This window comes from Prorops nasuta, unplaced genomic scaffold (genome assembly GCF_024137725.1).
Source record: "Prorops nasuta isolate Cenicafe-Biocafe unplaced genomic scaffold, Cenicafe_Pnas_1.2 PNAS00021, whole genome shotgun sequence".
Classification (NCBI taxonomy): Eukaryota; Metazoa; Arthropoda; class Insecta; order Hymenoptera; family Bethylidae; genus Prorops; species Prorops nasuta.
This window is the reverse complement of record NW_027116818.1, coordinates 969,099-981,956: the sequence shown is the minus strand read 5'-3', so window position 1 is coordinate 981,956 and position 12,858 is coordinate 969,099. Positions and strand designations below refer to the sequence as shown.

The window sequence follows — 12,858 nt, the reverse complement described above, 5'->3', positions numbered from 1 at the left end:
TTCGCATTAGGCGGGTTCAACTCGAAAATAACGTGTTAAAAAATGTGCTGATTTTCCATTTTCAATTTTGATCGTAAAAATTGTCTCTTTTTCAAATCTCAAGAGAAAAATCTTTCAAAAAAAAAAAAATGGTAGTATTCATTGATTTTGCTTCTAATAATTAACGATAGGGATGTTTTAAATAATTAAGTTATTATCTTATTAATCTCAGGAGCAAAATCGTTGAGGATTTAAGTACTTCTTGGATTTTGCTTTTGAAATTAAAAACATAGAAACTTAATTAGTTAAAACACCTCGATCGTTAATTTTTATGACCGAAATCGTTGAAGGCCAGTGTACAATTCGATACGTTTAACTCAAGAAATAAATCTGTTTTTTTTTCTTTTTTTGTTTTAGAAAATAGGGGGTTGATTTCGGTGAGGGGAGTAATCGCCCTCTGCCCTTGCACATCGATCGCGGTGGAACAAGCTGCGACTGGGTTTCGCAGTTAACGCGTTAACTGTAATTACGAACTAGACGCGAACAAATGTGTCCAATTACAGGAGTGCGAGCGAAACATCGGCAAGCACCTACGGATCCACCAATTAGCATTCGCATTCTTTTCGGAACCGAACACAATAATGCCCACGAGCCTAATCCCCTCCCAACGTTGCCTCATTAATTTAATTAAGCAGCCCGAGTATCTGAATATGCACCACGTGCATTACGCGAATTCCACTTTGCCCTTTTATATCCTTCTCTGTTTTGATATATTATAAAATTTCTACATTTTCCTCTCCTAAATCTTCCCCAAGTCTTCATGCTGAGTCATTCAGTACCTTACACAACTTAACCTTGCATAATTAAGATGATTTAATTTTGTGCAAATATAAAAACTGAAATTTACATACTTACAAAGAAATATCATTAAATTAATAGATATTTTACTTAAGTACACAAAGTAATGTAGACATTATAAATAAATACTCGATTTGAGTGGGATTTAAATATAGGAAAAGATTTGTTGAAGAAAGAAAGTAAAGTTGGGAGAATCTGAGAGTTAGGGAGATTGAAAGTGTTCAAGGATGTAGGAGGAGAGACGTGAAAACTAGGAAATAGCTCTGGCCTTGGTGAGAGAATGAAAATGTTGGGAGGATAAGAAATTACATTGTTAGAATGCTACGTCAGCGCAAAGTACGGTCGACGTAATTTAATCCAATTTTAGCCACTTCCTGACCACTTCCACACCTTCACTTGCCTCTTACAATGCTGTACTTCGTAAGTAAATGATGTTTATTAAACTAATTCGGTTGTGCAGTGTCTGGCATTAGTAAAAATTCACAAAAAGTGTAATACGTAACATTTGTTGTGTTTGTGAATCCAGTTTATTATAACAGTGATTTAAACATGTGTGTATGGTGTTTATTACAACGCTGATGAAACAATTCATTGACATGATAAAAGACACAGATGTAGTGAAAAAGAAACAAACCTTGCTGTGCGACTTGAACATACAAGCTGTCCCGGCGAAAAGCTGCGTCCAAAAAAAATTCATGTTATTAAGTGAAAGTAGCATTTATCCAATTATATCGGGTCCAACCAGTTTCAGTGATAAAGTATTGTATCGTAAGCCTTAAAGTATGCTTGAGAAAATTAATGTGCTAATATAAGCTTATTATATTATCGTGAAAACGTCATACAAGTTTTGTAATCAATACCATTTATCGTTAAATATTAATTAATTACAATGATTAATCTTGATACGGAATCTTTGGTTCGATTTGGCATGAGACACTTTAAGGATCAAGGACTTGGGGTGAAAGGTTGGAGAATCCATTAGTTAACTTGGAAATTAATGGTATCCAGGACCTAATCAGCAAAGCTCTTGCAAATAATTGACATTTTCGATGGCTCGTTAGGTGTCTGTAGAGAACTTGAACCTGGATATAATTGATCGATTAATTGGTCTGTCCGAAGAAAACTTATCATAATTCAGCTGCCACTATAGGATTTTTCTTGAATGTCAGATGCATGCTTTTATAATTGGGTTTATATGTACACGACTGGAAGAGCTGGTCCACTCGAGGAAGACCGAAGACTCGAGACTGAGGCTGAAAAGCAACTTACTTCAACAGGGGAATCTTTGTGAAAAAGCATAGTTGCGTTGCGTGTAGGCGTCTGCCAACTCCTCCGACACAGAAAAGTGCTCACACTCCAAACACAAACCCACCTTACAAATATACATTTGTCTTTAATACTTACAAAATTTCGTATGGGTACAAATAAAGTAATAATTTAAAAAGAAGATTGATATAACTTCATAATATATAAGTCAAATATAAATTATTTAGAATCTACAAAAGTTTTTAACCAGTGTCCTTAAAACTAATAAAATTATAAATTTACATCAACTTTTCTCTTTGTTCCAATTTTACTTTGATCGTTCATTGGATATATATATAAAGATCGTTTGATCGTAGGAAAAATAGTTTGATGAGACCAAGAAGCTCTATTCGAAAAGCAGAGGATTGAATAAATCATTCGAGAGCATTCAGAGTAAATCAAGAATTCGTGATTAAATGTACCTTAACTGCGCATCGATAGATATGATCAATATCAATTTCCTCGAGTGATTCCAAGTGCACGTACGATCCCTTTCTTTACGCCAGGATAATTCAGCTGGTATTCCAGCTCAGTCCCGGAAGTGAATTGATCAAACCGATAATAGCAGCACGTACATAATATATACATTCCTTTATCTATCCAATTGCCTCATCGATTCTTCTCCAATCATCCCGAAGGTCGTTTAATTGAAAAACTTTTCGCAAAGAGCGAAATCTTAGTCCTGAGAGGAAAAGCCTTCTTCGATATATCCGATATTCTTTCATACTGCCAGCACAAGTCTTTACAAAATCAAACAGAACGAAACTTTTTCTCAGCTTCGATTTATCCAACCAACAATAAAAGTTTTATCGAAAAAAAGGAATAGATAACTTATCAGTGTCTTCCGGTCTTTAACGTAAAGAAATGTGGTTTCAAGGACATTTTCCTAAGAAATTGCTCGGAGAACAAATTTTACATTTCGCTGCCTCTAACGTCGTACATTTCTCTATAAAAGTAAACGACGCCTTGCTTTTATTACGTTCTTAAAGTAACGCTTCTATCCTATACATAGTTCACTACAGTCCTTAAAGCATCGCGTCTCTTTTAAGCCACATTTTTGAATAATATCTTTCTGCGAGGCCAGAGCTTACAAATTTATATCAAGCGTTCGGTGATAAAATGAAGCTTTTTCTCGAGGAAAGTACTTAAGATACACTATAACTTGAAAAATTCTTATTCGCATCAGGCCGAAAAATGAATTACGAGGATTGTATTAATTTTCAATCATCGGCCTTCTCCTACACAAAAAAATTGTGTTAAACATCGCATAAGTTTTGAGTAGATTCATTTAACCTCGTGGAAAGTTGTTTAATCTGTACGAGTGATATTCCCAAGAGTAAAAATTTTCCACACAAGCAATACTTATAAATTTATTTACTAGGAGCTTAGAGCCAGAGATCAACGAGCTCGTTGAAAAAGGAGCTTTTCGCGAGAAGCCTGTCCGTGAATTTCTAACGAGAGGCCACTCCAAGAGCTTCTCTCGAGGTATACAGTAGCAATAACTGGTGAAATTCTAGATCGTGTGCCTTGCTAAATGAAGGCAATAAAGCCGAGGCTGAATGAGGCTACTATAATTTACATTATCAACTATTAAAAAAAAAGAGAAAGATAAACCGAGATAATCCTGCCATTTGGTTACTCTTAACATAACAAAGGTATATTTTTTCAATGCACAATCAGAGAGTAGTCGATAAAATGATCGCAGGTAAGTGCTGGGGAAAAGGTATTATAGGAAGCTTTCTGTAGAGAAGTTTTTTAAGTCATGGATGAATGAAGGCGGAAGGAAACGTTTACCATGACGGATAATGGTCTTGGCGGATGCAGCATCGACTTGATAACGTCACCCTGTTTATCTTTACCCTTCTTAGTTGCTGGTAGTACCTCTGCCTCTGACTGGGCCTGATATAAATGCACCCTTCGTGCACAAACCTCGCTATAGTTTGTCTCCTTCCCTACTAATCTACCCCCTCCCCCCTCCCTAGTAGCTCTCACTCTTCATTCCCCTCGTTCTCCCATTTCCTCGTCGTCGACATCTCGACTTTTCCTCCATCGAGTCTGTTATTTTCCCAACCAACAACCACGTGACCTTCGAACCTTCTCGAATATCCGAGTTTTAAGGCCCTTTGTACGTCTACCCACAGACATTATTAAGCCTGATGAGATTACTTTACTGATGATGTCGAGACTCACCGCGAAATGTCAAGCCACAACTGGCCAGAAAAAGCTAGAGCAAGAAGAGATTACGGGAGAACCTACCAGGGACATTGTTCAGCGAGTTAATTGAACGCTTTGCATCGCTAAGAGAGATTCCCCAGTCGCCTATCTACCCTCTTCTTCCAATCTTAAATTAATTCCAACACTTTAATTTGCTTAAAAAGATACTCTCGAGTCCATACAAACGTTTAGTTTTGTTCTTTAGTCTATCTCATTTTTTAGACATCTTCCTTAATGTTGAATTATATATTTAATTAGATTTTTCAAGTTTAAACAATTTTTTTTATTCGTGGTTATTCCGTTTGTACTGCTTCAAGATTTCTAGGGACTGAAGAGTGCAGAAAAAATACATGTTGGATTTATAGGAAGAGGGGAGAATCTTGGTGGATTTCCTTCAGAAGTAGCAAAAGAGAGAATCTTAGGAGCTGCCTCAAACCATTCTAATCTGAAGAAAAGTCGAAGGTGCTACGTTCCCTCTTTGCTATGTGGCAGGAAATGCATTTCTGTGCCTTTTCGACTTTGCAAGCTTCTACCCTTTGCAGAAAGCTGGTAACGCGTCTAGCACCAAGATAGAGAGGATGAGGAGGATCAGGAGAAAGACGAACAGACACTTGGGAGGCCTTATCAACGTCTGACCATGGACGACCAGGAACCAACCGAATCCTCTCATTTTTACTATATTCTATATTTTATGGACATCATGATGTCTTTGTTATAGTTATTTTGTGAAATCAATTATTACTGTAATATTATAACAAAAATTCACAAAGATAATAAAAATCTGAAGTTATTATATTATTCATAAAATCTACTACTCTCCCTTATAGATATATATTTAATCAATTTTTTTTTATTTAAAAGTATATCACGACAAATATGAAACATATAATTGATAGAGTAAAGGGGGAGGGGATAAGCTAATAAAAGTTAAAGAAGAAACTGGAAAGCAGCTGCTGGATAAATAGTAGAATCGATCTTGATGCGAAGGAAGACAAAGTTTTATTGTTCCTGTCAACGAAGACTTATACAGAGAGAGTCAAAGTGGTTGGGCAGATCGGTACGATCGATGAATCCCTAAGGGGAAGGGGGGTGAGGGAGGACAGTATAGTATAAGGTAGAATTTATTTTCGGTGACAAGAGAGTCGCGAGTAACGTGCATAATGTGCTCGCAGTGGCGAGCCACGGAGTTCTTGCAAGTGCCTCGCTCTTTCATAAATAAAGGGAAGCGGTATATTCTTCTTGGTGCATTTGGTACACGGAGAATCGTGATTGGTATCAGTTTTCAGGCACAGTAAGTAGCTAAGAAGCTTTTGTCTCGCCTCAAACCCCACCGAGACGACCCAGAAGCCGACGTCGACAACGTTTACACAACGTGTCGCCCAAGTCCTAGGGAATTTATTCTTCAAGAAATATATAACCTACAGTCTAGACTCGCAAAACATTCTCACCAATGTTGTGCAAAAATTTATTCCATCTTTTTGGATAAAATACTCTCGTGAAAATTCTGATAACTAATTTTGGCTATGTAAGTGTTCAACGAGATATTGAAAGAAACCGGAAATAGGTGGATTCTAAGTGTTTTATCAGAATTATTTTCCGATATATAGGGTAGAAATTATTTTCCACTCTTGATTTCGAAACAATAAATATTCTTTATTCTGTTTAATTGTTTGATGACGTGCTCGGTTATCGTTCATAGGATCACGAGAACAAGACGTGCTTTTATGACGAGGTCAAGACAAGAACTAACTTTTACCCGAACATCATTGTCTCTGATCGCGCCTCCCCGAATCGATTCGAAATATCGATCACGTGCCCGAATTTACCCGAACGTCGCGATCGTCACGCCAGCATGCTACTCGTCCTCTTGCCCATGAATATTTGTTAGATAGATTGTGATTGGTATGTTTGAAAAGAAAATATGATAATACGAATCCTTTTGGATAATTCGTATATGTATATTCACGTGTGCATATACAGGAATATGTGTTTATACGTTTCTATGGCGAACCGTGAGCATGCTCATTGTCGACGTAACACTAAGACTGATTCTCCTATAATAATAATGTACATGAATTTGTCATGGCCTGTTTTTGACCTACAAAATATCTCGAATAAATTAATATCAGGTCTAATTAGATTAAAATAAGATCTTAGCTTTGTCAGCATTGCAAATTATCGAAGGAATTAGACTATATTTCGATTCAATATTACAGGTTATTTTAGCTGGTATTGAAAAGTAAATGCGGTTTACAAGAAATTTATTGATGAAAGCAATAATTGCACAATGAAACTTGCTTCCTCAGTATTAAATACAGGACAAATTTTAAGCAGGCATTATCAACAGAGGGCTGACATATTGTATGATACGGGATTATTCAAAGAAGAATCTATAACTACAAATTGTATTGTATTAAATACAAAGTGCAATACTGCTCATCTAGCAGAATATATATTTAGGGACCTACCAAGCTGTACACATAAAAAATATTGCGCAAACTGTAACAACTATTCTGATCTAGTACAAAATACATTTTTAAATGTAAATATTAATATTTTGATACAAAATGGTATGCAATCAATTCAAGAATCGATAGACGATAGTCTCTCAGATCATATAATTTGCAAGAAATATATAGACACGAAATAACCATTTTACGAACTTTCGGTCCTAATATTATTATAGATACAAGTGTCTTAACAGATCCTTATTACATTCAGAAATATAAAGAAAATATACAAATTTCTAATTACTTATTGGGAAATATAACAAGAACTATTAAAGTTGGAGATTATATTTACGTACTGGCTGGTGTAGTATGTTAAACTTCACTACATACTATGGGTCATTACAATTCATATGTTTACACAGATAATAACATATTTTATAAATATGATGACTTGAAGGAAAAAGGCATGAAGGTGAATTTAACTACCAAAGTCACTCCTCACGTGACTATTTACGTGAAAAAGTAAATACAGTCTAACTTTTTCCAAAGTAAGTAAAAACATTCTAATTATGTATACCCTAAAAAACACTTACGTGTAAAAAAAAACAAGTAATTAAGATAATCCTTAGCAGCAAAAAGGATTGAAATGAAATTAAAGAAATTCGCCTGTCAATGTACTTGACATGTATAATAAATATTTAAAGAATAGAAAAATAAATAAAGTGCAATTACGCTTTCTTCAATTAAGATATATTTAAAATTTCCTTGAAAAGAAAAAGATATCAGTACTAAAAACTACATTCCGGCCCTATAGTTTATCTAAGGATTATTTTAATTACTTACCATCGAGACACTACCGTGTCTCTTGATCACTAATCGCTCATTCAACTACTGAGTACACTGTAAGCAAGCATTAAATGTGTCTTAAATGAAAAACAGTCAGAGCTAAGCAAGCGTACGCTAATTGTTAGTCAAAAATGACAGCTTGAAATCTAAAATTATCAGTGCAGTATGTTCCGATCAGTCATGATAGCGAGAAATCGCAATCCCAGCCTTCAAGGTCTACAATTCAAAATCGTTTGTAACTCTTAAAGAGTTGATTTAATCGAAAAGTTCCATAAGACTTTTCGATTTTACTTGATGGGGTGCCATAAGCACTGCCATGTATTTGCCTATAGAACTGTTAAAAAATGTTTAAAAAAAATGTTTAATATTGTTTTAATTTTTTTTTTAATTTTCCATTTTTCACTAGAGTTCTGATAGCACCCTAAAGACTTCTATCACTATGTCTAATAGTTTTTATGGATAGGACTTTTAGTTTAATGGATATTAGCGTTTGAATATTAGAGAATGCGAAGTTGACACCGCACATCATCTTTTTATAGTTTTTCGAGTTCAATCCGCAGAAGTTTTGGAAAAATAGCAAGAAACCATAGATCTTGTCCGAGTGCTACTAGAACTGTTTGGTATTTTTCCATTTTTAAAATTTGAGGTGCTAACTTCACACTGGTCTCCTCGATGTCTCTGAAAAATTTAATCCGACTGGTCCTTTCAGGTGAGATTAAATGGAAGATGCACCGTGTATTACGGATGGGGCTCGGTGACATAAAAGTATATAGCGAATGAATGGTAAAGGTGCGGACTGAGAGAGGCGAGATTCAAAGATGATGCGAGCGGTAGATAGAGAAAGGGTTGGATTTAATCGTGGCCAGCATATTCCAGTCGCGTCTTGCCGAAGAAGCCTCGCGTGGAAAGATTCTGGAGAGGAAGAATGAAAAGGAATGGACGAGGAACATGATACGAATATACAGAAGAAAAACAGAGATGACGAAGCTAGGGGGTGAGATAAGAGGGGGTGGGAAAGAGAAGAGAGATGGAGGCTACCAAGGTAGGCAGACAGCCACGATTTAATACAGCGAGACATCCGTTCACCCCTCTGAAAGCGATTCTCTCTGCGAGGGTTGCATTTTTTTCTCGCATACCGTTTGTACCGTACGTGACGAGTATGAATACACGGAACTCGGGCAAAAAAATGCTGAACCCGCAAAACCCCTGACTCATCCGTGGAGAGGATGTAATTCTGCCTCGTTCGAGAAGATCTTCCTTTATTGAAATTTGCAGAAAAAATATTAGTCCTCTATTTCGAGTTGTTATCATTGATTATCAATAAGACGTGTAAGCTAAACAAGTGGATTAAGTCTTTTTTGTAGATTATTGGTGATTGAAATATGTAACAAGGTGTTATCAATATTTATACTGATCTGGAATAATTTATTTTTAAGATTGTATATCAATCTGAGAAAAATGTCAACAATAAATTATTGTTCTATAGGAGCCAGCATAGCATTTATACTGTAAATTTTATTGTAAGGTATTAATGCAATATTGTATCGTTAAAAAAATTTGCAATACGATTTGGTACCTTACATATAGTAAACCAATATTGTAAACGTAATATTGTAACGGTTAATATAATATATAGTTAAAATTTCTTAAACAAATTATCGTTAATTATACGAGTAAAATATTTTTTTAGCGCGCGCGCAATAAACTAAATAGCTGAATATTTTACTACTCTAGCATCATAATACAAAATATCACACGTATTAGTTTTGAAAGTAAACAGTATGAATGAGTGGTTAGTGTAAGAGAACTGACCCTGCATGATTCTGATAAAAATTGAAAAGGAAAATAGGATAGGATGGAGGAGACTAAGATTTCAGGTGAAATCGCAGATGGGTAAACGACAAAAAATTTTAGGAGACACAAGGTCCTAGTTCCCAGCAGTTTGAGAAAGAGAGACCTGGTGCGGACTGCGGATTGCGACTTTGCGGCAGGCGACTGGCGCACTTTTATACTGAGCGGGCGAAATCTTATGAGCGAGAACGCTTCGAAGGCGGCCATCTGGCGGCGTTGTGTCAAAGTGGGGAGTGAGGAAAGGAGACAGAGAGCGTGCCGGAGCGAGACGACCCGAGACTTGAGAACCCCGGACCGCTCACTCCGACACCCCTCCGATCACCAACAGTTAGGATATGTCCTATTAATTTTATTATATTACTGTTTCTATGAAATTAATGTTATAGTGTTACTAAAAAGATTGTATTGCCAATGTAAATTTTCACTTTTGTAGAAGTATTTACTCTATTATGCGTATAGTAATAGGAACTATTTTATATATATTACAGTAGTAGTTGATTTGTTGAATATTGCATCTGAATTACGATATTCATTTTTCTCAGTGAATAAGAGAGACATATGCTAAACAAAAGGTTGAAATTATGTAAAAGTTACTATCAATTAAAATATGTAAGGTGACTTTATGAATATTTGGTCTAGGATAGTTTGCAGAGTTGGTGTGGGAAGGGACCAAAGGGAAGAGAACGGTGATTGGCTGATGCGAGTGCAAGCGAAAACGGAAGACGTCCTTCGGTATAGCAGAGCAGGGGAGACATTGCCAAGGGATGGCAGTACTACAAAGGGTGCGTTCTCTTTTGAGACAAGACGTGCATAATTTATCACGAGGGTGAATCAGGTTTAGTCGTGCGTATAGGAACCTTCAGTTGTTCCTGTTGGAACATACATCTACCCTGAAGAGTACTTTCGTGCAACAACGAAAATTCCAATTATAAAAAGCAGTCATTTACAAGTTTAGAAGTGTTATTGTTGGTAGTTTACAATAAAAACACGTGTAACATTGCAATAATAATATAAAAAGTGTTGTAAGTGCTGAAGCACGTTTTGGATAGGATGCTGAAGAAAGTTCGCATCGTACAAAGTTATGGGTGAGATAACGAAAGTACCAATTGCTGTATATAGCAGTGCTGGAAGGCCTACTTGGTTCACGAGCATCGAGATAGCTTTAAGCCTACCGAGATCTCAGCTGACTTATCAATTACCACCGACCATTTCACGAGAGAATCGCAGAATGGACAAAAAAGATATTATCGTTCCATCGTGCACACACGAGCCAACAATGTACCTCATGAAAGTAAACGATATCTCTAGGATGCAAATGTCACACAAGTCTTCAGCTCTAATAAAAAATTATTTTTATAAATAATATTATTATTAAACTATGAATACAACCCGTTTAATATTATTCCAGGTTTAATTTAAGAAGAAAATTTAATTTCACTTGTTATACTCATTAGATCTCTTTGCTTTTGTAATGAAAAAGAAATTAATCAAGATTCCCTAAAAGCTTCAACGAAATTAAAAAGCTAATTTGTGAAGGATTTATTATGAAAGAGTAATGAGTGATTTGGTACAACAATGAATAATATAAGATTGAAAGAATTAAAATGTCAGGAAACTACAATGAAATGCAAACAAATTAATCTGGCATGCATCGAGGATTTCTGTGGGGCTAAAGGCTAATTCTGTAGAATTTGCGGAGGCTTTAGGATTCAAAGGGATTCAAAAGTAGAGAGTCGACTAAATCCAGGCTCTTATTTCCGCTTTCAACGGAGTTTTCCAGCATTCCAACAATTCAAAAATCTCCGACCACGTGTGCATAATACTTAACCATGATTATGGATCTAAACCCAAATGGTTCGTTCGTGTTTGATCTGTAACTACCGATACATTGAAATAAACGCCTATCTCCTATAATGGCCAGCCATGTCCATTCATTCCAAAAACAATTTGTCGAAAGTCTTTCCTTATTACCTGCAACTATCTAGCCCATTGCAATAAAATTGCACGAACGATGCAAACTTATCTTGCAAAAATCGTGTAAGTAGAATCATGAGTACAAATCGATATTTTTCTTGAAATTCTTGAAAGTACAGTATATTAAATGCAGAGCATGAAATTCATGATTCTTTCGAGGATATTCTATAATGAATCAAAGAAAAGAGGAAAATTATATTCTCATCTTTTATTAAATCTCAGCTTTTAATTATCACTAATATTAAATATCAATATCTTTCTCAAGCCCAACACGAATTCTGTAAAATTTTAGATGATAAAAGTGTCATAAAGTATAAATGTTCCATCGATGGTGGAAATATCGTTGATTCGATAACGCGACACGCAGAACGGTTAAATTCAAAAGGCGTGTCAAGTGGAGGATAGAACAGGGAGCGGATTTTAAAGTGTGGAGCCATGTATCCCGTAAAATATGTGGAGGATGGCTAGAAGCGATTCCGAAATCTGGAATTTCACACAGGTCTCTGTGATCTTTGGCGAGTCATTTTCTTCCAGTTCAATGACTACTGTGTGAAATAAGTCCCACAATTTCCCATTTGAAAATCTGACGATCCTTTTCGAATGCTAACTACGAATTGAATTTAGGATCTAAGCAAGTACACAAAGATGGCATATATATACAGAGAAAGAGAGAGAGAGAGAGAGAGAGAGAGATTAATGAAATAACCTCGAATCCACTTCCTATACAGCTTTTCAAAAGACTGAAATTATAAGAAATCTATAAAAGTTTAGTTGCTTAATAGGAAGCTGATCTTTGATATTGGAGGAAGAAAGTATAGGACTATATAAGCAAAGTAGCGCAACGAAAGCAGCATCGAGTACAACTTTCGCGCGATGCAATTGGTCAAATGGATTCTGCAAGAGGAGAGGAGGGGATGAAAGGAGTGACCGTGAAGAAAACTCTCTTGGGGTCACGTATAGGTGAAGAGCCTGCGGTGGGCAATGAAAAGTTTACAGGAAAACTCGAATTAAGTTTTATTTCACGTTGGCTATTTCGAGAAATGATGAGATGCTTCGAGGGGCTACACTGCGTACTAAATATAATATTAATGATGAATAGAGTAATTCCTAGGAATAAATTGAAAAAGGATGAAAATAGAACGATCGAGATATACGATCAACTGCCTATCGTCTTCAATCTGCTGAATTGAAATTATATTACATCTTTATGCAATCACTCGTCTTCGCTTGATTTCGCATACAATACGCGGAAGAAAGGAGCCTCGACAAATCACTGAGAGAAAGAGAGAGAGAGAGAGAGAGAGGAGACATTTGTATGAATGATACAAATATAGCACAAGCAGCTAGTAAACTTAGTTCAACGAGTGATAAAAGTCTTTGA

At 35.9% G+C, this 12,858-nt stretch overlaps 1 protein-coding gene across 2 annotated transcripts in view; it reads right to left on the bottom strand.

Moving 5' to 3' along the window:
- The window catches only part of raskol (Ras GTPase-activating protein raskol), a 182,040-nt gene that overhangs the window by 94,429 nt on the left and 74,753 nt on the right, over positions 1-12,858 (bottom strand). The window contains exon 3 of one of the 2 annotated variants that reach the window (XM_066739919.1): positions 1,472-1,513. The exons of the other annotated variant lie outside the window; for it this stretch is intronic. Coding sequence (XP_066596016.1) covers positions 1,472-1,513 — 42 coding nt within the window. The remainder of the gene's footprint in view (positions 1-1,471; positions 1,514-12,858) is intronic. 2 annotated transcript variants of the gene reach the window in all.